Raw genomic sequence first — 27140 nt, 5'->3', positions numbered from 1 at the left:
AGAGAGGAGACTGATGAACCTGAAGCAGAAACAGGGGAGTTGTAGATCACAGAAGAAAATACATCAAATAGAACCAGCCTGAACGACCTTGTGTGATCAAACGCTCAAACTGTGTGATTCAACCATCTTTAATTATCAACTACACAGCCACGTGCACTCTCTGATAACTCTGCAAGTCTTGCATACTGCATCTAACAGCACCTGGGTCCAACCCCCCCTTACTGATGGAGATTAATGTCACTGATTGTGGTCTTTACTGTTCTCAGTGTGACCGGATGAAAGTACGCCCACTTTACCCACTCACACGTTTGCCGGCTCCCGTTAAAAGCAGGTATGGTTCAGCTCCAACACCCACAGCTGTGCATAAGAATATGTAAGTGCCACTCAACCTGGACTCGGAGGGACGGAGCCCACACACTCAAAACGCTGACACTATTTCAGACTTTACAAACAGCCGCATAAATAGGTGAAGAACAAAAGCTGTTAATGTTTGATGAGGGATAATGGAAGCGACGCCATTACTGAGAGCACAAACACGACAATGTGACATTATGCAGTTTGTGTTTAGTTCAACTAATCTTTAACCATTTTTAACAGGGGAGAAGTTTTCTTTTGTGGTTTTAGTTAAAGTGATCATTCCTCAGCTGTGGTGAAAGTGGAGAAAGAGTCTTTTGACTCTGTAACTGCTAAAAATATGCACACACAATATAAACATAATGATTCTGCCTCAACATGACACATCTATAACTAATGTAATATACATAAATACATCCCCAGTTCATTGTTTATATGCTGTGAACACTCAGTTGGCAAAGCTAACTATTGCTAAAACTAATGCCGTCTAATGCGTGATCAATGAATCCTCCCGTTGAAGATTATAATGTGATAATGCGAAAAATGAAACTTTAAATAAATAATAAACAAGTTAATGTAAATAATTTGAATGAATTATTTATGATTAAATATGATTACAACAATATTTTTCTGTGTGTCAATCATTTGTTTACAGTTAAGAATGCTTCATGTAATATTTGTTTTTTTTAACAAACAAAACTACAATTGCTACATTATATTGTGTTATACACTGTGGTCATTAAGTTTGTTATACATTTTATATAAAGTGGGAACAAAATAACTATGACCTATTATCACACAAAACAACCAGCTTTGTGCTTCAAAAAAACAAAACAGAAATCAGGATCTGACCCACTTAACCTCTCAACAAAAAGATGGAGCTACTCTCTTAATATTCATACGGTATAAATTAGCATTTTAAATCATCTTCCTCTTTAAACTCTTTTTTAACTTCCCCCTTTTCCCCTCAACCATAAACTCAGTGAGCAGACACTCTTTAACCCTTTGAGGATGTGAATAATATCTGGATCCTAATTCTTGCAACTGGTTCACAATTCTGCTGCCAACAGTAATAAATTAAACCTTCATTATCTCTGAAGACAGAACTGAAGTCCTCTCCGTCTCTACATACTGTGAGCTTTGTGATATATATTTTTTTAAGGTATTTCTAACCACAGGGCATCTCACAGCCAGGGGACACCTTCCATCTGTGCCGTAGCCATCTATAATTAATGATTTCCTTCCTCTAAGCCACCCAGCGATACGACTGTGGACGGAGAAACTGATGTTTATTTGTTTTCTGTGTAACACGCGACACAAGAAAAGCTCTACCTGAAGTTCACTCGTCTCCAGAATAAGCTCTAGTGAGGAAATAGAGGTTGTTGTAACATCCAGCATTTTAGATGTTGCTTTGAGACAAGGTCCACTCCTACAGCTCAGGATGACGTTGAGTGTAGGTGTAAATAAATATGTCGGTATGTGGGTTGCTCAGTGGCCACAACACACATAAGCAAGTTGGGATTTTGACCAAAAATAAAGCACAAACAGAAAATTCATAGCAACCGTTTACAGGTTTGTGTTTACTTCCGGTGTGGCTGACTGAAACAGCTAGAATCGATCAATCAATCAATAAGTCATCACTCAGCCTTTGTCAGAGCAGCGGCGACCATTGTACAGGACAGTCTGCTTCTGTAAAGAGCTGAGGTAAAAAGCCCCCGTGAGACGTTTGTGAAGGAGAAGACATTAACATGTTAAAAGCAGAAACCGCCACCTTTCACCCTCTATTAGCACCATCACACATTTGAAGACATTATTATTATGTCTGATGGAGTCTGAAATTGAGAGTTTATAAGATCCCACCCCCGAAATAACTACTGTCCAATAATTTTTATAAATTTAACAAATCATTTACAAATCCACAAGAAAATAAGAATCTACAAAATTAGCAGCTGCCTACATGAAATGAGAATCCGGCTCTTTATGACATCTGCATTAAATCAGAGACATATCTAAAAAAAATACAATGAACATTGAGCATTAAATCTGTCACTGTTATAACTGCAAACTGCATATTTACTGTTCCAGCTTGAAGCACATAGCAACAGTAACTAGGGCTATGTCCATCCGTTTTAGTTTTAAAATGACTTTTTAAAAATCTCCGTCCATTCAGTTTTAGCGCCATCCATTCACAAACACATGAGAAAGTACAAGCACAGTTCTTTTCTTGGAGTGTTAGCGATGCTCCCAATCAGGTAAATGTGAATGACTGCATCATTGTTTCCAAAAGTCTACGTTTCTGCTGGTCCAGACTAAAGAGCAGCTCAGAAGACCAGCAGCTTTCCCAAAGTTTCTGTTTAAATGCTTGAAAACTTTAAAGTGTGGACGCCAGACTCAAACGAAGCACAAGCACACATTTTAAAACATACCAGTGTGGATGTAGCCTAGGGGGCGGGGTCAGTAAGTTTGTGTAAAATGAGGGTTCTCACCTGTGTAGTCCTCAAAGCACTCGCAGGTGTAGCCTCCCTCTCTGCTACGACACACTCCGTGGGCGCCGCAGGGCTTCGAGTAGCAGAGGTCGATCTCCGTCTCGCAGTAGTCTCCGGTGAAGCCGGTGGGACAGCGGCAGCGGAGGCCGGCGATGGGGTGGATGGGTCTGAACAGGATGGTGTCAGATGCAACAAACGGGGCCAGGCTGTCAAACTTCAGCACGGACACACACTTCATGTAGTTCTCACATGGCTCTCGCAGGCAGATGTTGTCGTCGAAGGGAAGAACCTCCTGGGAGGAGATCTGGGCGAGGAGGCTGCGGTTCAAATACAACCTCTCCTGGAGCTCCTCGGAGCCGAAAAACTCGCCACCTCCGCTTTCAACCCCTCTTCCAGGCCCGTCGGCGCCTTGGCCGAGGCCTCCAGGCCGCTGCTGTCCCTCACCAAACACGGGCACGGCCACAGACAGGCTGACGTTGAGGATGCGAGCGCTGACGTCCGTGTCGTCTTGGATGTTGAAGATGACGACGTCTTCAGGGGCGGCCGACAGGACGCGGGCAACACCTTCAAGAAACTGTGCGAGCAGCAGGGAGAGGAAGTGCTCCTGGGAGGTGTTGGCCAGTCTGAGCGTGATACTGTTGGACAGCATCTCATCAGTGATTATGGTGACTTGGAGAAGACACTGGGCCGACACTGAGTGGACACCATCTGAAAAAGACAGACGCAAGAGGAAAAACAGGCAGTTAGCATGAGACAAAAGAGACTGTGATGAGACTAATGATTCTCCTGCACATCCCCACAGGTTCATGGCATTTTAACTAAGAAACAGTGGAATGACTTTCAACCTTATCACATGATCTTCCTCCACCACAGGTTGAGGCTGAGCTATGGTGGAGAGACAATAACTCAAAGAGGAACATTTGAACCAAACAGACTTAAACATCGCAGGATTTCCGCTCACTATGTTAAACTGGGCAGAAGCATCATTAACTTCAGATAAACTGTGGAATATAGAAGGGTGGATTTTGTCCCTCGTCACTTACACAGGAAGCACATTATTGTTAGTATCGTAAAGTAAGAATAGGAGGCAATACAACGAGCAATGCTCAGTAAGAAGTATTTCAGGGAGCAGAACAGCTTTCATGCACCAACTACAGTGACACTGTCATAATGCCCAGTGTAGTAATATGTGTTTTAATAATTTTTGGACTACACTAAATCTTTAGTACACAGGAACAAGATTCTTTGTAAACACAGATAACACATTACATTAAATACATTGTTGGTCCCCATGTTGATCCAGATTTTTTTGGGGATCCGCACCTTATTTCACACACTCATAAATATGAGTCACCAAAACATACCCGATACTCTATATTAATATGTAATGTTAATGGATATCAATTATTCTCTTAGTAATCGACGAAACTTCATAAAATGCAATCTGGCATTGTTAAAGAAAGTAGGAAAAAAAATCTTAGATCTGCGCCCTCATCCGGTTCTTCCCTCACCCATACCACATCCTTAGTTTCCTGGTAATCCACCTGATAGTTTTGGTGTAATCCTGCTGACTAACAGACACACATCCTTCTGACTAACAGACACAAATCCTTCTGACTAACAGACACAAATCCTGCTGACTAACAGACACAAACACAAAACTCAATTATCACCAGACCTCTTTATATACTTGAAATAACAGGATGTTTTCTTCCTCCAAAAACTGTCATCTGATGCGGTTTCACGTGTGTTGATAAATCTAAATCCTACGAAAATCAAAGTCACTGACTGTCGCGGCATTCGCACATGGAGCAGCTGTGACAACAGGACAGATGCAGGTACATGCAGGGTGGAGGACTGATGCTGGAGCTGCTACTGTAACAACAGGTTCAGAACTGTGCAGTAGACTCACATGTGTAAACAGACTAACAACATGGTTAAAAACAACACCTGAAAACTACGGATTAAAGCAAAAAGTCGCACATTGTGTTTAAATGAAAAAATTCATGGCCGAGGAGAGTATTTTTCTGGTTGTTTCTCATGTGCAAAAACAGAAGACATGTTTGCCAAGAGGAAGAAAGTAGATGTTCTTTCAATAATCATCTATTTCACACCTCACTTATTCTTTCTTTGTTCTGGGGTAGAGATGCTCCTTCACTATATACTGAAAATCTGTATTTCTCAGCCAAGCAAATTTTCTTTTGTCTTGTTGTTTTGAAACCAGATCCTGTTTATTCTTTGGTTGTGAACGCAGACATTAAGTGTTTTTCAGTCTGCTGTTTTTCACAAGGTCTTTCAACACATTCATTTACATGTTTGGCTGTTATTAAACACGTCTGGTTTCTAATGTAGACGGATGTAAATGATTCTGTTTCATCATGTTGCATCTCATGGCGTCTTGCATGATAAACATACCACAGTCTACGATCTTCATTTACATAGACTTATGACTTCGCTGAGCTCATTTTCCTTCATGTTTTTCTACTTTCACCACATTTACAATGAATTGAGAACCGCTCATCATCTCGTTTCAGCTACATGTCACAGACAGGAGCAGATCTCTGCTCACTGAGGAGTAAAATTATTTTTAAAAAACAGACTCCGTTCTAAACCGTCCAATCACAAGGAACAAAAAGAACACAGAGAAGTTCAGTTTACTGCTAACAAGCACAAATCCTATAGATCTGTGTCTGTTACAGCTCCACTGCTGCTCTAAATCCAGCAGAAACTCTACAGCAAAGGTATAATTCATCACTACACCCAGAAACAAGGACAACAAACAGCTTCATTAAATCTCTTTAACATATCACAATTTATTTATACTCATAATCCAATGGGTGAATATTCTTTTAATATTTTATTTCACTGACTGATCCTCTCCTCTTCTCCCATCTTGAGTAATCTCATCTCATCATCTGTGGAGTTTTAAATATCTGGGAAATTTTCTAGAAGTGAAAACAAGTATATATTTAAAAAACAAATATTTATTTGAAGAATTAATAATTTGTATATGAGATGAATAATTTGTATATGAGATGGATTTCTGTAGAATTCAGAAGAATTCTACAGAAATTCTACCAATGGTGTGTCTCCTTATGAATCGCACGTTTGGTTTGCAAGTAATATTGTGTCAGTTGGTCTTTGAAAAGGTTACGTGGTCTCACTCACTTACTCAAGGTCACAAAAAGATACTACTATCATTTGGTCTATCTCACCGCTGGCCTGCAGGTTTCTGTAGCCTCAAGAGCAAACACAAAACAGGATTAATCTAATCAAATGTGTGATGAAAACAAGCCTCAGTCTCTCCCTCTTGCAATAATCAATGACCGCTTTGTACTGCTGCGTCTGGACGCCGGCCAGAGAGCAGAACCTGCGCGCAGAACTCACACAAACAAACAGCACTGCCCAAAGTTACCAGATCCCTGTTTGGCACCGGGCGAGTTTAAACTCAGAGTGCCAAAGGGGGGTGGGGGGAGGAAAAGGAGGACGAGGGGGGTCATAGAGGAAGTGAGACAGAAGCATGTTTGACACGGCTTTAATCCTTCTGCTTTCAGTCAAGAGCTTCCAGCACTGTAATAATACAGGGCCTTAGCAGAGGAAGTGGAGAAACAAATCAAAGCAGAGACACAAGCAGGGTCGCTCCTCTAATTCACACTTTACTGTAAACACACACAGAGACACACACACACACACATATGCAAACACAGGCAAACACACCTGTGTACACAAGAAAAGCACTTGCATGTGAGAGGAGAACACAAAGACAAAACACTTAAGCGATTTACTAAAACTATAAATACAACTGATACAACACTATTAAACATTTCCCATGGATACAACGTATAAAGGATTAATTGATTATCAGAACTGCTGTCCAATAACTAACTTGTCAATTTAAAACTCTGCATGGGAACATTGATTTGAAATGTTTTGATTAATATATTTTTAGTGCTTCAGCCAACAACTACTTTCATCAACGTTTCCACCCATCCATCCATTATCTGCACCACTTCTCCTTAGAGGTCCGAGGGCGGAAAACAGCCAATCCCAGCGGACATTGGGTGAGAGGCGGGGTAAACCCTGGACAGGTCGCCAGTGTATCACAGGGCCAACATGCAGAGACAAAACCTGTCACTCTCAAAGTCAGACCTACGATTTAAAGAAAACGAAAACACAAACACGCAGGCCGAACCGGTATTCGAATCAAGAACTGCTTGTGAGGCGACAGAGTTACCCACTGCACCAATGTGCTTCCCTCTTACGGATTCATTATCTCAATAAATTGATTCATGGTTTGCGTCGAAATGTTAAAAAACAGTAAAAGGAAGGGAAAAAACACTGCCTGTTGCCATTTTTTTATTTGTATGTCTAACCAGCAGTTAAAAATCAAAAAATATAAATTAGGTATTTATGATGAAAACCAACAAATATGTCAATTTTAGGAGCTTGAACCAAAGAATTTTGACATTGCAGCCTAAAATAAATTGTTCAAATAATTTATCAATTCTGAAAATATTGCTGCTGATCAACTACCTGATTAACAGGAAGAATTTGTGAAAAATTGCACTTTGCTTTTATATTTGAACATGATGACACAGATTTACAGACAGTGACCTTGATGACCTTGAGTAGTTAGATGACATTTCAATTGCAAACAAATCCCAGCAGTCCTCACAGGAAGGACATTTAAAGCTAAAAAAACACACAAATATCATGCACTTCTATTTTTATGGGGACATTCACTGACATAATGCATTCCCTAACCCCTTAACCATTACAGTTTAACACCAACTCTTACCATAATCCTAACCTGAAACTTTGAGTCCTTAAAACCATAAAACCAGACCTTTGAATGTATGTGGACCGACCAAAAGTCATGTCTGTGACTGAAACTGGTCCTCAAAAATATAGAAGTGCATCTACACACACACGCACTCACACACAAGGGGCCTATTGAAATCAAGGTGAGCCCTACATGCAGCTACGATCTGTCTGTGAAACTGTGACAGTTTGACTCCTTATGATTCCAGGTTTTGGACAGAGGAGCATTTAAACCTCTGAGCCTCATGGGAGACAAACACAGTATCAGCTGCTGCGCAGGGAAGCCGGAGTGTTTCTGACACGTTCACAGGTTTGGTGGAGCAGCATCTAACACTGGGATCCTTTCTAATCGAACAATACTCTTCTCTCTACCTCCGCCAGTTTCATCTTTCATATCATATTATCTGTTTCAAACCACATTATAACTGATACTCCACAGCGACCTTAGTAAGAAAAACAGTTCTCAGTGAACAGAGGCTCTCAAAGTATAGACCACGTATGAGGACAGACATCGCCTTAATTATGTCTTCTGCCAATTCACATTCTTGTTCGGGAGCTCGGGCAGAGCTCGATCTAGACGCAGCGCTGGGAAACTGAGCGCGAGGAGAATCTCCCCTGAAAGGGACCAGACCATCCTTCAAAGAGGTCATTCTCCACGGAAGGATACTCCGCTCAGGAACGGAGGGTAAGCGGGGCGCTTTGGGCCAAAAAGGAGATAAAGAGGGATGCTTAGTTGGTAACGAGACAAGGTGCCAGCTCTGAAGTGTGACACTGCTTTAAACCCAGAGCTTGACCCCCTCTGGGCCTCTGGTGCCAGGAATGCTTTCAGCTAGGAAGTGGCGCCAGGGAAAAGATTAAACACACACTGTGGCTGCAGGACTGCCAAGGCTGTGTACAACATTGTGTGTGTTTGTGTGTTTATATGTGTGTGGGTGGTTGTGGTGATCCATACGTCAATACAAACAGAGTGTACATTGAATTGAAGCAGTGGAGGTTTAGTCATAACAGAATCCCTGAAGTTGAGGAAAACGGCAAGAATATATGACACCACGATTAAAATAGCAAATGTCAGTGATTCAGGTGAGTTGCAACTGTGGTGCATCATAATACAAGACTGCACCTGACTTTCTTCAATAGCCGTTTTCAGACATGAACAATCTCCTGCTGCGTTCCTCTTATGTGAAAGGCAAACTACGGAAAATGTCCAGACCAAATTTTCTGGACATTTTGTAGAGTTTGCTTTTCACATATGAAGAAGGCAGTAGCAGATTGTCCGAGTAAGAAACCTTCACAACAACAGGAAAATGTCCCAAAGGTTCAGGTGGGGGGGTGGCGCCTAGGTAGATCACACATGACGTATAAATTGGGCTGTGGAAATCACGCGTTTCTGCACATCACACAGCACATAGACAGCCCTTACCACCAAGAGCTCATTGGCTTTCCAAGATAACATCTTTCTCTCTCTTATAAACTCAAATCATCCAATGTGTTAACTAAATATTTGGATTGCCATTGGTCATTTGTCATTTCCTAATATAAAACCACCCGGATCAACGGAGTCGAGAAATAGACATCACAGAAAAACGGAGGCATGTGAACAAGATGGATTATATTACAGAGAGTCTCAGGTCATGTTTATTAAGGTAAATATTAATAAGGTCCGGTTTCACCCATCAGGAAGTTATGAATAACAAATACTCCATGAGTATATAAGTTATGTAAACACAAAGGGCCTTTAAGATGACATGTTTGCTATAAGGAAACATATAACCAGACCAGGATATACAGGTTATTTGAAGGCTACTCTGTGTCTTAGTGGCTGGGTTAAGTCTCTCTCAGCTGAGAGAAGGAGACAAAGACATAAAGAGCAAATCGGTGAGACCGGGCTAATTAGAGCACAAAGTGACCATCACAACTCCCAGCTGAATCCCAGAAAATGTCAACAAAGTCATGGTGGATAAAGATCAGAAAGACTCTGTGACCAAGTGCTGAGGACAGAGACATCAGCCACAGCAGCACGACGGTAACCCCAGCCTCTCAGGGAATCTCCCTCAGAGAGTCCCCATCGCTGGTGTAATAACTATTTATCTGTCTCTGTGTGCTAAGATTATATTTGTGAGTTTTCTACTTAAGTCAAAAAGTTACAAATATTGCGCATCTGTTTTAGAGCCATGACTATGTGGGCACATGAGCTGTGTCCCTGTCCAGGAGCACACAGAGCGTAGAGGCGTCACCTTCAGAGGACCGAAGGTTAGTGGGCTGCACGTCTTCTAAAGATGAGACAATCTGCAGTCTCACAGAGAACAAAACTAATGAAATGCAAAAAGCTGTAATTATTTTAAGCTCCATAGAATCCAATTTAAAGGTTGTGACACATTGATGAACATTTAGCAAGCTATGAACCAGTTAAATGTACAATATGCATACAACTTACAATTCCTCTTGGTGTGCGTAAATGACTGTAACAGCCTATATAGTTCTAAATAACACCTCCAGACAAGAAGAGGAATAAACATTGACGTTTAGACCCCACCTCCTCAATGTTACTGGATGGGACATGGACCAAACGAAAAAGTCACAGTACCCCTTTAAAATAAATATTTCTCAAAGATGGGGTCTGTCATTTTGGTTTTAATTCGTTGCTTGATGCTGTAAATATGCAGTGATTGGTCATGACTGACAGCTAAGACTGACACGGGATTGGTCGAGCGTGTATATCGGCTGGAGCTCGCTGCTGCAGCTCCATCGCTTGATCGCCACTCTGCAGACGACAGCTGATGACAGCTTTCGTATCCGAGATATTTTGCCTTTGTTTATGGACAGTGGGAGGAAGGCGAGACCTGTCGTCCATCTTTACACAGGGTCTATGGTTCACACACAGACAAGAAATTCAGATGAGAGTCACATGGTTGGTATTGACTCAGTGTCTTGCTCAGCGGAACAACAGCAGCAGGCCTCCATCTTGGCCTCTCCGCCTCCGAATGTGCAGGTTAAACACTAAGCCAATGAAAGCGCCTGCTAGTTGTTGTGAGGGTGGGGGGAACATTAGAGCCACACCACTATACCAACACCATTTATCATCATGACACTGGAGAGCTGATAAATAATCACACTCCAACAGCTCTCTCAAGCACTTATTCATCATACGTCTAATGGTGTCGCATTAAGAAAGGCTACACTGGAACAAAACCACATTGATTCTGTGATGCGCAGCGGCTGATGGTCCCTCGGAGGAAGCCGCGAGTTTCACTGCAGAAGTGTGTCATGTTGGGGGGGGAAACCCAGGGTAAGAAGGTAATGAGGTTCAGCAGAGGCTGTCTTAGTTGCTCAGCATCAGTACACTACAGTATGCAGCGCAGCGAGCACGGAGGACTCACAACATCAAAGAACGCAGAGCCGGGGTCCCGTTTCCAAGATCAATAGGGAGATCATAAATTAAAAATCACACTGGAGCAGTAAGGCCCGAAGATGCCTTTGCAGTTCAGAGCCTTCACAGATCCGCAACTTTTTAATGATTTGAAAATAAGCAGTGGAACTTAAATTCCTGTTTGGCCGTTTGTTTCATGATGTAAAAGATCTGATATTCACACTTGTTATGATTACACTTACAAATGATCTTAAGAGTCAGATAAGGAGTTAAACAATTAGACATATTGTCCCTTCTTTAAAAAGTCCTTATACGTTATTAATTCAGCAATTCTGCATTTTAATTTCTTTTATTCTCCCCTTCCTTTAGGTCTTATTCCCAAAATATTTTCACTGTTGGTTAATACATGAAAATGACAGCAATCTAATATATTCATAAGTCATTAATGTGGATAGAACACCAGCAAATTGGCTGAAATGGAAACAAGAAGAAAAACTAGTTCTTTTGCACAAAGTACATCAAAAGAAATCCTATGAGAATATATAGTGCTACAGTTTAGACAATAATGCATGTTTTGCAATTACAACGTATCGATTGTGTATGGATGATGAATAATGAGAATAGTGCAGCTTTATTTTATTGGTGCACACAAATGTCAAAATGGGCTTCAACTACTTTATTCTGAAATACAGCAGCACACTGCTTCATAGAATGTATTGGTTATGTTCAAAACTGATATTTTAGTCTTAATTGGTTTGTTCTGCAAAAATCTACTGACTCATAACACATGAGATTGATTGCTTTCTTTCTTATGTTTTTGATAGAAAAAAAGTGAAGGAAATTTATTTTTATCTTTCACTTCAGTCCAAAGTTTCCTCAGTGTGATAAGTAAGAGCCTGGGCTCTGAAACAGGAACAACAGCCGTCTCTGTCAAGCTTCTACAGTCACTACGACACGTAAAAAAACAATTTTAATGAGCTGCTACAGTGTGAAAATACTGTCACAAGTGTCATGTTTGCATATTGCTGACAAACACCACACTGGTGAGTCCACACAAGGTCACAGGGAGACGCCGCTATGTACCACACACCAATCAAACAAACCACAGAGCTACGACCTGAGAGTACAGTCCCCATGGGACCAACAACGGGACACTGTTTAATTTAATTAGAATTAAATACTTGCCCTTGAAGCAGCCTGCAACCATATACATTAATTACTGACACTCTGCGGTTGCATGTGTGTGTATGAGACCCTGACTAATGTATTACATTTCACCCGTTCTTCGTGAAACCCAGTTGTGCCGTCACCCTGACACTTTTATGGCCACTTTGAGACTAAACCTAACAGGTTACTGAACTGTAAATCTGGTGGAGAGACGAATCCGACAGCTCTGAAATATTTGTTTAAAACCACAGAAGACAACTGGTCGATCATATGATGGAGCTGAAACATACAATATGTGACTTGTGCTTCTTGGGGTCTCTCTCAACCAGCACGGGATCATGGGCAACAAAAAAGAAACGTCCCGTTACTTTGATTGAAAGTAAGGATCTGTCTGTGTTTAAACATTGTGGGAACATTTTGAGCAATGTCAGTACACACATTTAAATGAAGAATTATTACATATTATATTATGAAAACCAAAAGAATGGTGTAGCCTGTGCAGTTTTTGGGAATATAGATCATTTCCTCGGACATTCATTGAGCAAAATGGCATGATTCCAAATTGAAGCTTACTCAAATCTTGTTTTTGTATTTTTTATGGGAATGGATCTGATTTGGACATACGAATGGGAAAGGAGCCCACTGTACAGGAGGAGAGATCCTTCAGCAGGACAACAGGCGTAATCCTCACCTTCCTAGCAGCCAGCACGCTGTGCTTCAATTAACACTCCAGTGTAGAGAGGGAAAAAAATATGTCCTGGACAGAAAATAATGAGCACTGATGTGGGTTAAAGACCGAGGGAGCAGAAGTTGATCACAATGCTGGAGCTCTGAGCCTCAGTCTTAACTCTCTTACATCAAGCTTATCAGATGTCTCCTTCATTAAAACTTAAGTGCTCTCTGTTTGGTGTCGATTTAATTCAAAAGCTGGAATCTCAAGTCCTCCTGATCAAAAGGGGCACAGTAAAATGTGAACGGGGGAGCGGTCTGCTTGAATTAACCGGGGCTGAAAGGTGAAACACTCTAAACTGCGTTTGAATGGAGGCCGATGGCTGGTTGGGGGAGGGGGCTGCATGCATTCAAAGGGAAGGACAGGTTTTTCATTTCATTACCCCTATACCCCCCCCATCTCCCCTCTTCCTGACCCCCCACTAGACAGGCAACGGCTGAGGCTGACACCCCACCACCACCGCCTTTCGCATTAAAATACTGTAACGACTCCTGCCAGGCCTGCATCCACCTCCAGCTCCTCATATACGGCTCATTTCACCATCTGTCCATCAGAAATCAAGACTAAGACGGGTTTGCCCAAGGAATTTAAAAATACTGAGGTTATCATATAATTCTCGTCACCAAGCCTAGTAGAGTACAGAAGACCCCCTGGTCATAAAAATCGATTAAACCTTGAGCTATAGCTGTGAAATTGTACTTTATTTAATCCAATCTGAGTCACACGTACATCACAATCTGCTCAAAAACACCAGTTAGGCTATGAGTAATCTTTATAAACAGATTTATACAGAATCTGTAAGCGAAGGACAAGATTTTGGGCCCAGAAGTCTTCTGGTTTCTGTTTCTAGTTTGACCAATCACATTTGAGCAGGCTTTGGTTGTCCGCAGGTAAACAGTCTGTGTGGAGGGCGAAAGAGGCGGAGCATATCGACCAAAATGCTTTTTAATTTCAGGTAGCTGTTAAGAGAGGTTAGTGGAAATGTTGCCTGGACCTACAACACCTACAAAAAGTATCGCTGTTTGTCTTTTGAGTGGAGGAACATTTAACTCCTTTGATAACATTAATTATAGACTGTACACAGTGTGAGGTGAAGAGAACACAGAGTCTCAGCCCAGATATCCACTGTCTACATCGGAATATTGGCCGTTACCCCGAGGCTACTTAATCTTCAGATGATGGCTGATTTTGCAACATCGAGATACGGCAGTTTCCTGCTTGATGTAACATGACCGGGATTCAAGTGTAAACAAGTCGTAGGTCGTAATTTTGATTTTGTTATCAGACTATGATCTGTAACATGGAAATGGAAATAGAAATATTCATTTGGTAACTGATTTACGCACTTAAGTTAAAGATAAATCGTGAGATATATTTTAATGTTTTACATTATGAGATGCAGTGGGATTTTCATAGAAAAATTCTCTATACCATTAGCCATTCAATTAAAAGACATTTTAAGCACATTTGCCAACTTCTACATTGCCTACAGTCAAGGTAGCTGAGAAACGAGTTGTATGGAGATTAAAATGAGGGGCTGGCTGAGACATTTTTAAGCTTCTCTGATCACCCAAAACATTTAACAATTGCAGCTCGGGGAATTTTCAGACCACAGTGACAGCCGGGATAAAAAGCTCCTCACCCCCACCAGGTCGAGAGCCCATTTGTTGGATCCGTTGTTGGGGAGAAGCCGAACAACAGAAAATAAAAACACCAACAGCTCATGTAACAGAAAACCCACGTGCAAATCTCACCCTCAGAGGAGGGAACGGGCAGAATGCTCAAACTCCTACGCAGCAGATTTTCTGTTATTTGTATCTGAGCCGTGGTAGAGCCATTACATCAAGCAACCCAAATTACACCAAACATCATAATGTGCAATTATCAATTACTCATGTGTGCATATTGTTGCTTCGTTTCAGAACAAAAGATATACAGGTTGAAAAAATATTCATTTGGTCTTTGACCTTGTTTGTGAAATATGGTTTAAATAAATTCAGCTGTTTTATCTTCTTCTGCAGAGCAAATCAGATTAAGAAGTTAAAAAAGAACAAAGATCAGCTGTGACGATAACCACAACACCTCGTTCCTACAGCCCCTCAATACCGGAAACTGCTGGTGCAGCTCAATGTCAACCCAAGGATTTCAATCCAGAGGACTCAGCGCGAACCCACAGTCCCTCTCCTGATACTTCCATTCAGGAGATAAGCTGACTACGCTGGAGGGTGGCCATTCGTACTCATTTGCGGACCCTGCCACAGCATCCCCTGATGACACTTCACTGCTGAAAGTGAGGACCATGAGAGGAGGACATTCCACGGATTCTTCCTCTATAGTAAAGCAGCTTTTAGAGCCACAGAAAAGGATCTGAACTCTTCCAATCGGAGCATTTGCATATCAAAAGGAAAACTGCTGTCAGCGCAATGGTAAAGAGACATTAGCATGCAGAGATGTGACCAAGCATGAGGCCTTACTCAAATGTACCAATAGTCAGTAGATAGATATTAGATCCTGAGCAACCAGAAGCACAATCATGACATTGCCACTTATTCCTCTCTTACACCAATATTAGCAGGTTGCCGGCCTTTCTCTTTTCATTTCCCTTCCGTGACTCATGTTCGCCATCACGACTGTGCCGAAAACGACCATGTCAGAAAACTTGTTGTCTGGCCAGTGTTGCATCTTGCACGATTCGAAGAAAAACATTGCTGTTGCACGTTGTTCCCAAAGATGCAATAAATAAAAAGTACACAAACATTAATGGCTATTTAGGCCCCAGAAGTTCAATGCACATCATAACGCTGTGCCTGAAAAGGTGCAGTGTCAGTGTCTAGACTGCCAAAATAAAGGAGGGAGAAGAAATTAGCATCATGTTTCCATCACTACCGATTGGAGCGAGAGCTGATAAAAACCTGTGTCAACTGCAGAGTCATTTGACCTGGGAGTGAATGCCAACTGTCTCCATTCCCATTGCAGACAAAATCAGATATCAGTCAGATTTTTGACAAGTGGAAAGGGGGCGTCATTGAAGTTCTGAAGTGTTAGAAAACTATCACAGCTAAATTATTTGCAGAAAGACAAATTGGTAAACAGTCAATAAATGTACGAATGTGAAACTGCCGCCAACAGTATAAATAGTCACTCATTCATTCATTCAGAGCCACCAATCTGTGATCACACCACTGTAGTAGCTCAAGAGGAAACCATCTGTTTAGTTAGCCTGATGCCCTCCTGTCACTACTGATAAAAATCTGACGCTGACGAAACATCTTAAACTGCTGCACGCTAAGGTTCATCACCTCTACCAGTCAGTCACACCTCACACCGTCGTGTCGGACGGTCTAATGCTGCCATATTGTATTAACGGCGTTAAACCATATGAAACCAGGTCACTGTGAAATCTCCGTCTGGATCGAGACTAAATGAGCGCAATGTAGCGTAAAGGTAATGGCCTGTTAAATAAACATAATCTGTCACTCTCACAGTGTGAGAAGCCTGAGCTGTAACGATGCTGTGCTCAGTGGAGATGTTGAATTATTATTATTTACACATGAAACAAGACAAAAAGTGGAAGGAAAAAAGCTGCCAACGGTGCGTTCTTCCTTCGTAATGCGTTGTTTGCAGAGACGAGTAAAAAAGATATGATGCAGGTTAAAAAGCTACAAAGATGAAACGTCCCATTACCTTGAATTAAGCTGTGGATTTCTCTGGGTTTGAACATTGTTGGAAACATTTTGGAGTTGCACAGGTCAACAAAACAGGTCTAGTTATTTTTAGAGACTTCAATAATTAATTGTTACATATTAGATCTATAAACTGTTATTTAACATATAATCAATTAACTAAAAGTGAAAAAATATTTTTTATACAGTTTTACGCAGCAAAAGACGAACGCTTCATACCCATTTACTTTACCTCACTAATGAATCATTTATCTATTACATTCAACTAAGTATCCACTATTTGTCACCAATTTTAACTATATATCCAATACATTTGTAGATTTGAAGAATTTATCCATTTGTTTTTCGGCTTTTTAACCATTTATCTGTTTTTGTTAGCCAACTATTCAATCTCTACTTTTACTCCCATCAATGTGCTTGAGCTTTACAAATCGTTCTCAATCAGTGATTCAGTGAAGGGGGCGACTTTAAAAAGTGTCAGCGTCAGACCGTACAGTACATCGTGTAAGTCACAGATGAATAACAGGTCTGGTGAGACTCTTCTGAAGACAGCAGCACTGGTGCAAACAAGTGGACACAAAGACAGAGCTGGGGGGGTGGGGGGGGGGGCAACTCCAGACAGAGCCCGCTCCCATTGTCTCCTGGGATATTGAGGACAATGCCGAGATAGATGCAAGCACGGCAAGGACTCACCCCAGCGATGCGCCGGCCCTAATCCTAAACACGATTTCCCCTCCTAACACGTAGATGATGTCATTCCACCCCCACACACACCCAACGACAAACACACACCCCCCCCCCACACACACACACACATCTCCTCTGGACCTTCAATGCAACCAAGCGTATAGGAGCGAGGCCCGCAGGAGGATGTTCTGCTGCTGAGAAACAAGCCAGCAGCAAGAAATCGGATAGCCTCTGAGCGCATCTGTGTCACAAATCAAAGAGCTCAGAGACACGATCATATCACCGTAAGCTCGGAGCTCAAGAGTGCTTTGAAAACAGACGGTCTCTGAAGTCTGTCCCATGCAAGGCCAGACTCTATCCTTCAAAAAAAAACTAAAACACTCAGCCGATGGAAAGTTTACGCCTGCGGTCAGGTGTTGCGAAAACATTAGTGGAGGGAAAAGCGACCGACGAGACAGGTCAGCCTTGCAGGTCAGAAGAAAGCCTGTACATTCTTTGACGGAGAGAGGGAGAGGGGGACAGTTTGCTCTTTAGAACTTTATGCCACCACCACCCCCCCTGCCCACCCCTTTAACCCAACCCCCCCTCTCCCTCCCCCCACAAACTTGGCTCCACAAAAGGGACCTTACCCCTCGTCCCCACCCACAAGGAATTTCTCAGGCATTGCTGGGTTCTCCATGACAACTGGGCGCTTAACAAAGCATTTCTCTTAGGCATTCTTCCTTTCACAGCGAAGAGGTGGGGAGGGGGGGACACAACAGTCAAAGGAGGAGGGGGGGGCGGACAGAGAGAGTGGTGGATGATGAGGGTAAAAAGGGGGAGGAAGGTGCAGGAGCTTGAAATGATGGGAGGGTGCAGGGGTGAGATCCATAGACCTCGCGGGATAGGAGAAAAATGGCCATTGGTGACACGCAAACAAAAAGAGGGGAAAAGAGAAACAGGATCAAGGTGATAGGTGACGTTAAAGGGGGATAAAAAGAAGAGAAACTGCGCTGCAAACATTCCAAGCAAGCTCGCAAGTGTGACTAACGCCGTCCGGGGAGGGCGAGGGAGGCTGGAAGAATGAAAAGGACAGAATTAGGGATGACTCCAGTTGTACAAAACACGGGCGAGCGTTCGCAAGCTGTGACTTTGAATCCCGCGAAATCAAGCACTAGGCAAACAGAAATTCATCACCCATAAAGAACGCAGAAATCCAAGATGCGCTGAGTGAAATAATTATATGACGGCAAGGAGAGAAGCAATCAGAGCTGTCCAGCTGTTGGAGGCCCCACACACACACAGACACACACGCAGCAGATTTGTGCAACTTGATGGTCTAGTGTTACAGAAACAAACATCTGAGAAAGTCCCTGCAGAGACAATTTGGAGACTTAATAGATTATAATGAAACTATTCTGGCTGTGGACGCCTTGGTTCATACTTGTACTTCACTATGTAACGGAGCAGAGAGTCGCCGCCATTAAAATTCTAGTCTTGTAGCTTTATCTTATCCAAGGATGGTGAAGGACGGGGCATCTAAGATAACATATAAACTTATGCAGCCGCACACGATTCTCACTATTCCATCAGATTGTGGAAGAAAACAATTTCACAATCTCATCCCATCTAAATATAAAAAAAAAAAAATTGAAATAGGACCAAGGCATCTTTAAGAAAACTAGATAGATAAAAGCATATTTGTTGTGTGTTGCAGTTAGTTGGGCTGAATGCCAGAAGGCTTGGCTCAGACAACTTAAAGAGCAAAGTAGTTTAACCTTGGAGCGTCTACAACCACTCACACTTTGACGCCGCCCGTCCGGGCAGTGTCCAAAGAGACAAAATTACTGCTGTCCACCGTGTAATTTGAGCATGTGTATAACCTGCAGTGTGATGTGAGCTGAATCAAAGTGCCATCATTATTTGTGGAGGCGTGATTTTTCCTCTCTCCGTTGGTGTTTTCAAAGTGAGCACAGGCTCATGAAATGGGCTTGGGCTCAGAATTCAATGAAAAAAAGGGCAAAGTGTCCTCATGGCAGAGTTGCAATGAGCAATAATGTAAAAACTGCATATTTGCCACATGGAGCTCAAATGTATCTCATACAGAGTCACTTTATAGAGCAAGAAATGTAAATATAAAAGTGAAAAACTACAGAAAACAACAAATTCACCTCACATTCCAACAACCAAGCATAATAACACGGTCAAAATGAAGAATAATTAGGGATTAGCTATAGTTTCCAAAGGCAAATTAACGTGGCTTTAAGGATGAATGAGAAGCAGGGGGGAAAAAATCTCTCCCGTCAAATGCAAACAGCTATTTATGCAGGCTCACGCTTGCCTGGGAACAGTAGATCAGCCCCTGAGTATGTCAACACTGATCTGACAGAACCCAGGATACAGACGCAGCAAATCTAATCCCACAGACGACACCCAGCCTCTCACCCTGCAGTGCGACCGCAATTCTCCTCATAATACAGAGGTGACACACGCAAATAGTAGAATCTGATATCAGTTTCGTCCTCAACGTGGCAGGAATGTGAGTTAGAATACAACAAACCTGAAATGAGCTGCTTTATCGCACCGATAACGATTAATCCAGAGATAATCCTGATATGAGTTTATGAGTCTCTGTTCTCTCCCACTGAGTACAGAGGCAGGACCAGCAGCCACATACCACCACTGTAAATCTCCTTAACTCCTTAACATGATTAAATGATTACTAATCACTAATTTCTGCCCAGTGTACACAGCCAATATACAATAAGGCAGCAATATCCCCAGGTTATGTGCCAGATGTGTTTTTAAGAGGCTACTTATGGGTTTTTATGAATATAATCAATGACCAATATTATACCTCGGGGGGGGGGGGGGGTGTAAAACTAAATCTTGGAGATAGGTTATAAAGTACACACTGCAGAAACAGTTGGCATGGGATGAAAATCCTCTTGTACTTCTTATTATAAATATATTATATATATTTAATCCTAAAACTGTGTGAGACTGAGTCGAGGCAACACATTGGATTTATATACTAACTGAATTCCACTTTAAAATCATCAGAATCTGTGGATTCTTTTCAGACACTGTGCAGGAAACATTTAACCGAAAGTGTGGCTACGTTTGAAACATTGCATCCATTTCATTATGAAGAGCAGTGCTCAGCAACACTGTTAATCACAGTCCAACAACATACAAAAGAGCCCATCAGAAATCGTCCATCATAAGGGGGCCTCTTAAACGGCAGCATAAAGGCAAAGATAATGGGAAGACTTGGGAGGTCTCTGGAGGATGAAGCCTTGGAAAATTGGGGTCAGCAGCATCTATAGGAGGAGCTCATCTTCCTGCCCCATCTCCTCCTCCAGCGCTCTAATGACTTCCCTGCTTCCCTCTTACAGTACCACTGTATTTTCCACATATCTCAACTTTACACAACCACAACATAGAACCACCCCCAACCCTCCCCCTGTCCTCCTGCCTCCCTCCAACCTCCCCCCCCTGTCTCCTGCAGGGGTGCTGACACATAAACCCCAGCAGGTGCTGGACGCGCTGGGGAGACACGGCCTCTAATTGGTCCTTGGTGGAGTCACAGCTGTTGCCCCCAACCACAGCCTGGTATGAGCTCGAGCGCCTGCCCCTGAATAGACAGCTCACTATTGTTCTCCAGAGAGGCAAAGCACCGCTCCGATCCATAATAACGACTACCCACGCTAACTATACAGTATCTGCTCGTCAGTATCAGCTCATCAACAAATAGGAAACCACTTGATCTACACTTCCACTGTTTTGTTCGTCCCATGCAGGCAAATCAACTGAATCCCAGGGCTCAGCCTTAATCCTCCCTGTTCCTGTTCAGTATCTGATTTCATCTTTAACCTTCATGTCCAACATCTGAATAACCGTCCCCGGTTCGGTTTCCTTTTCTCCTAGGTTATGCCAAGGTCAAAGAAAAGGCAGATTTACAGCGGATCACACTGCGTCAAATGAGCTCCAACCAAGGGTACACCAGCAACACACACACACAAACACACCCCCTCCTCCACTCTCTGTGAGTGCAATTCAAGTTCAGTCACATATCTGGGGCAAATAAAAAGCTGTCATTTGCGCTGGCATGCAAAATTAAAGGTGCGGGGAACTCAGTAGGTTTAAGACCTGCATTTAAGGAGAGAGAACACCAACAATTAACATGAGTAACCTAACCAACCCCTGTGAGAACTGTTTTAGACCTACGTGGCTTTAGAGCTAGGAGATATAGGCAAAAGTTATATCACGATAAAAATGTTTGTATCAGTCGATTCTGATCATTATCACGATCAATATCACATTATTATTTCTTTTAAGTTAAAATTTTAGATTTTTGCTCCTGACTGAAGGTTGTGGTTTTAAACTCTTCTTTATGAGCAGAAAAGAACAAACGCTTGAGAAACAGCGAAACATTTAAAAAATCTGAGGTCGATCAATGATGTATTATTCCTCCTCACTGTTACTATACAATGCATAAGCATTATGCCAATATATGTATTGCTATTTATTAATATTATGATTATTGATATTGTGTTATCGCCCAGCCCTAACGTGACCCTACTTATCCTACAATAAACCGTGGAACAAACATCTCAACCTGCTCTTGTTGTCTTTGAAACACACTCAAACCACAATCCTCAGCCGTTAACACCATGTGTGTGCAGGGAACAGCGACAGCTGTTAAATGTCAGCGTTTCTGTCAAATTAAGAACAAGCCTGTCAGACAATACGACACCTAAAGAACATCAAGACTTATTTTGGACTCTAAGTGAGCTATAAAAACAGACCATAATTGAATCAGGTTTTTCATTGTTTGTGGTGGGGGGGATCTGATGGGCATTTATGGGGCATGATGTGTCTGCCCGCTGGAGTGTGGATCCCACAGGACGTAGACATGCTCAGACAAACAGCTGTTTAAATCTCCGAAGCTAAAGCAGGCTTTTGTAAACAAGAAAATACCTTAATTATAAATCCTCCACCGACATGAGCCAAGAGAAACAATTTACCTCCGAATTTAAATGATTAAGTACATCTTTGTCATCCAGCATTGTGTGTGTGTGTGTGTGTGTGTGTGTGTGTGTGTGTGTGTGTGTGTGTGTGTGTGTTTGGAAAGCAGTGTGAATTACAAATACCCTGCAGTGAATAATAATCTTCTTTCATGAATATTTCTATTATAGTTAAATCACTCGGGGTTACTGAAGCCAAGACAGAAAAACGTAAGTCATAATCACTTCTATTAGTGCAGTGAAGCATAAATGTAAATGAACAGACAGGACATGTTAATGTGAATAGAGAAGCACCACTTCTCAGTGGGACAGGTCTTCCCTCGCCGTATTATGTTTCACGACCTGGGTGGAGTCTGCAAATTAAACACAGTTATCCAACAGTCTCACCTGACACAGATATCCTCATGGAGGCCTCCAGGGGCCGGTTGTTATCCAGGGCCTGGCTCAGCTGGATCTCCCCCGTGCTTTGGTTCAGCAGGACCAGGTTCAGCTCGTTCCCCACCTCGAAGCTGTAGTGGAGCTGATCCGAGACGTCGGGGTCGTGGGCGGGGATGCGGCCGATCACCCCCGTGGGGAAGCTGCTCGATTTGTCCGTCACGTAGTTGTTGAAGATTATCTGGAAGTTTTTCAGCATGGGCATGTTGTCGTTCTTGTCCACAAGTTTGATGTGGATCGTGGCGCGGCTCACCAGAGGGGCGGAGGTGGCCTGCACCACGATAACATACTCAGATCTCATCTCGTAGTCCAGATCTATCAATGCAGTCAGTTCTCCAGAGAAGATGTCCAGTTGGAAAATCTCTGGGATGTTTCCCTCCACTATCTGGTACATGATCTGCGCATTACTGCCTTCATCTGGATCTGTGGCTGATATGTGTGCAACCACAACGCCTATGGGGCTGTTTTCTTCCACCATGATATCAAACTCATCTTTCTCAAACACAGGGGGGTTGTCGTTCACATCTAGGATTGTTACTTGAATGTTTACTGCTGTTTTCAGAGCAGGAACACCTTTATCCACAGCAAACGCCTGCAGGCTGTAAATAGGCACATTCTCTCTATCTAATCTGCGCAGCGTGCGAACTATGCCAGAGGTGGACTCAATGATGAAGTCTCCATCGCCATCCTCCCCGCCCTGGAAGGTGTAGAAGACGCGGCCGTTGAGCCCCGAGTCTCGGTCGATGGCGGAAACCTGCACCACACTAGTGAACACCGGCACGTCCTCCATCACAGAACCCACATAGTGGTCTCTGAGGAAGCGCGGAGAGTTGTCGTTGACGTCATTCACCAGGATCTCCAGGTAAGTGGTGTCAGACTTCTGTGGGATGCCATTATCCCGAGCGGTAATGGCGAGAGTGTAGGAAACCTGGTCCTCGTAGTCCAGCTCCATCTGAGTGGTGACGGCTCCTGTGTCTGTGTCGATGTCAAACTGAGGGATGCTGTCGTCCATGAAGTAGGTGATGCGTGCGTTCTCACCAGTGTCCTCGTCTGTGGCACTTATGACGACGACAGTGGTGCCCACCGGCCTGTCCTCGTTGATGTTGACAGTGTAATGTGAGCTCTGGAACACAGGCCTGTGTGTGTTGGCATCTGTGACGTTTACAAACACTTTACTAGTGTCATAGAGAGTGCCATCGCTGGCGGTGACAGTGAGGACGTATTGCCGTTCCAGTTTGTAGTCTAAAGGCAGCGCCAAGGTGATGAGCCCCCCTCCGCTCTGACTCGTGATGGAGAACCTGTTGCGGGTGTTACCACTGGATATCTGATAGGTCACCACACTGTTGATGTCCTGGTCCACAGCTGACACTGTCACCACGCTGGTCCCCACAGACGCATCCTCATTAAGTCGCATGTAATAGGCCTTTTGAGTGAACTCCGGTTTGTTGTCATTGACGTCCAGAATAGTCATGCTAATACTGGCTGACGAGGACATGATAGGGTAGCCTTGATCTCTCGCCTCCACGCCAAAATTGTAAAAATCTACACTCTCCCTGTCCAGCTCAGCTGCCACTACAATCCACCCTGTGCCGTTGTTGATGCTGAAGGGGAAGTTTGGTGTGGTGTCAGTTAGCCGATATTCCAGCCTGGAGTTTTCTCCGGAGTCCGCATCCACCGCTTGGATGTGGATGATGGAGTAGCCCAGCGGCACGTTCTCCAGCACGGTGGCCTGGAACGGGGTGCTGACAAAAATGGGGGCGTTGTCATTGACGTCCAACACCTGCACCGTCACCAGGCCGCTGATGTTGGACAGAGGAGGGCGTCCTCCGTCCTGAGCTCGAATTCTCAGAGTGTATTCTTTGTTTGCCTCATAATCCAGGTGACTCACCAGGTCTATTTTCCCCGTCTGTGCATCAATGTAAAACTGACCCCTGGTGTTTCCGCTCATGATGCTGAAGTGAACGACAGCGTTGCTCCCTCTGTCCTGATCAGTGGCGGTGACCTGCAGGATCTCCGTGTTGGGGGCCATGTCCTCGGGCACCTGGACCACATATCGCTTTTCACTGAACTGGGGAGCGTTATCATTATCATCCTCTACCACTATGTAAACTGAAGCTGTAGCATTGCGGGCCCCGGGGTCACGACCTTGGTCATTTGCATCAACTAGCAGCATGTAAGCGCCTACCTGCTCTCTGTCCACCAGGCCTTTGGTGCGGATTACACCAGACCTTGAATCGATCTCAAACACGTCATTGGACCCGTTGCTGTTGAGGAAGTGGTAAAGGATGTTGCCATTAACAGGTGCATCTCCGTCAGTGGCCCTCACGGTTAACACTTCATAACCTATCTCTAAATTCTCTCGGATGCTTTCCTTATAGTCCTGCTGCTCAAACACAGGGTCATGATCATTTGTGTCACTGACTGTCACAGTGAGCGTGGCCATGGCCGTACGCCGGGGGGTGCCGTGGTCGACTGCGGTCACACGAAACACATGGGTGTCTTTTGTCTCCCGGTCCAGCACCTCCACTGTGGACACGGTACCGCTGGCCGGGTCCACGGCAAAGAGGTTGTTGGACCGGCTATCAAAGAGAGCCTCTATGAAGTACTCCAGCCTGCCTGCCTCCCCCTCATCCACATCCACTGCTTTCAAAACAACAACAGGAGTCCCAGCAGGCCTGTTCTCTGCCACAGCCACTTGGTACATTGGGGGCTGAAACTGGGGGCTGCTGTTGATGCTTCTCCTCCTCCTGCTCACAATCCCTGAATCAGACCGAGCTGCCTTTTCTAACAGCTTCCCAAGGTGGGCCTGCCTAAAGGGGCCCTGTCCCACACGCCAGTGGGTGATGATGGGGTTGACTTTAGCGTTCACCCCTCTTCCAGTGAGAATGTCACAGACCAGGTCCAGCTCCAGGAGGGTGTCCTGCCTCCAGCACAGAGTCTCAGACAAAAACAAGCCCCCCTCAGAGAAGTATAAGTCCCGGCTGTGGGTGACTTTGCAGCGGGCTGGGGAGCCAGGTAGCAGACCTCCTACTGGCAGTAAAGCAGAGCCGGCTGGGTGGCAGTCTGAGCGGTGGTGGCTGTGGGTGCTGAACAAACTCAGGACCTCCATGTCCCACTGGGGTTTCTTTTTACGCTTGTTTGAACAGTTCCTACCGTGAACATGCACCTCGTACAGGCTGGTGAGGAGGTGCCTGAAGCCGGAGTCCGTGCAGTCCTCCACGGTGTACAGGGTGAATGGGTTGGAGGGCAGCGTGGAGCACTTTATCGAGTCCGACACAAACACGCTGCCCGCGGCTGGGTCCGTCTCCAGAAACCGCTCCGAGAACTTGGGAGCGAGAACCTGATCCAGGACGCACCGTGCGCCCCGCGCGCCGCCGGCCACCAGCGTCCCTGCTCCCGCATCCTCACTGATGTGGACGGTGAGCGGACGCGCCGGCCGCAGCAGGTTGAAACTCCAGAAAAGGAACAACAAATCCCAGTTAACGCAGCGCATCGCTCCTCAGTGCGTGTTCCTCTGGCTCTCACAGTTTTGTTTCCCAAAGATGCGTATTTCTTCAAACTTTCCGCCTGTGAGTTTCCCTTTGTTGCGGAGGAGCCATGCTCTCAGCGGGCGTACTTCTCTCCGGTCACTCCCGCGGGTGTGAAGAAGTAAACCGGTGCTAACGTTGACTGGAAACACTCACACACACTCACACACACGCCGGTGGCAGCAACAACAAGAGCGGCAGCAGCACCTCCGCTCCGTCCGCGCAACTCCGCTTGAATGGTGAAAAAAATGGCTCCTGCTCCCACTGCGCCTTGAGGCTCCTCATTATCATATGAGTGTGTGTGTGTGTGAGAGAGAGAGAGAGAGAGAGAGAGAGAGAGAGCGAGAGAACAGCTCTGTCAGGGGTCTGAGGTCTTCACAGAAACTCTGCCACTGGTGATAAATGAAAACTTCCTGAAAGCTTCATTAATAATAATAAACAACAACGACTTTACCCATCTCACTCGGCCGCTCTCCGTGTTTTAATTCTAGGTGTGGTTCTTCAGTTACAGCTACAGACAGTTTTATCTTTATATCAGTTTTTTAATTACAGGCTTTTTCTGAGTGTATGGGAACGGCAGAGAGAGAGAGAGAACCTGGAGATTTTGTGGGGATGGCACACAACCACCTGAAACCACTCATTATGTCATCCATGATAAATCTGCAAGTCCGCTCTCATCCAGAAAGCATTTACCTAATTACTGGAAGACATTCCTCAAAATGTAGGTTGTGCGTGATCATGTTTGAATCCAAGAAACACGAATCTGTCAAATTGACACAACTTATGTTTTAACAATTCGATTTATGTTTTCAATTTGGCAGTCTGCTTACCTATAGGTTTTTATTGGATCATGGTTTATCAGTTTATTTCAACC

General features: G+C 43.9%; 2 protein-coding genes across 4 annotated transcripts in view; one reads left to right on the top strand and one right to left on the bottom strand.

The window, feature by feature from the left end:
- celsr2 (cadherin, EGF LAG seven-pass G-type receptor 2) overlaps positions 1-26549 on the bottom strand; it is a 63705-nt gene extending 37156 nt beyond the window's left edge. For all 3 annotated transcript variants that reach the window (XM_034585990.1, XM_034585991.1, XM_034585992.1), the window contains exons 1-2: positions 22692-26549; positions 2841-3548 (exon numbers count right to left, since the gene is read on the bottom strand). In XM_034585990.1, the coding sequence (XP_034441881.1) occupies positions 2841-3548; positions 22692-26232 (4249 nt within the window). In that variant the 5' untranslated portion in view covers positions 26233-26549. The remainder of the gene's footprint in view (positions 1-2840; positions 3549-22691) is intronic.
- The window catches only part of LOC117761837 (olfactory receptor class A-like protein 4), a 946130-nt gene that overhangs the window by 830594 nt on the left and 88396 nt on the right, over positions 1-27140 (top strand). The gene's annotated exons all lie outside the window — the stretch shown is intronic.

This window comes from Hippoglossus hippoglossus, chromosome 5, assembly GCF_009819705.1.
Source record: "Hippoglossus hippoglossus isolate fHipHip1 chromosome 5, fHipHip1.pri, whole genome shotgun sequence".
In the NCBI taxonomy this organism is placed as follows: domain Eukaryota; kingdom Metazoa; phylum Chordata; class Actinopteri; order Pleuronectiformes; family Pleuronectidae; genus Hippoglossus; species Hippoglossus hippoglossus.
Note: the sequence above shows the minus strand (reverse complement) of the source record. Positions and strands in the feature narration are given on the sequence as shown.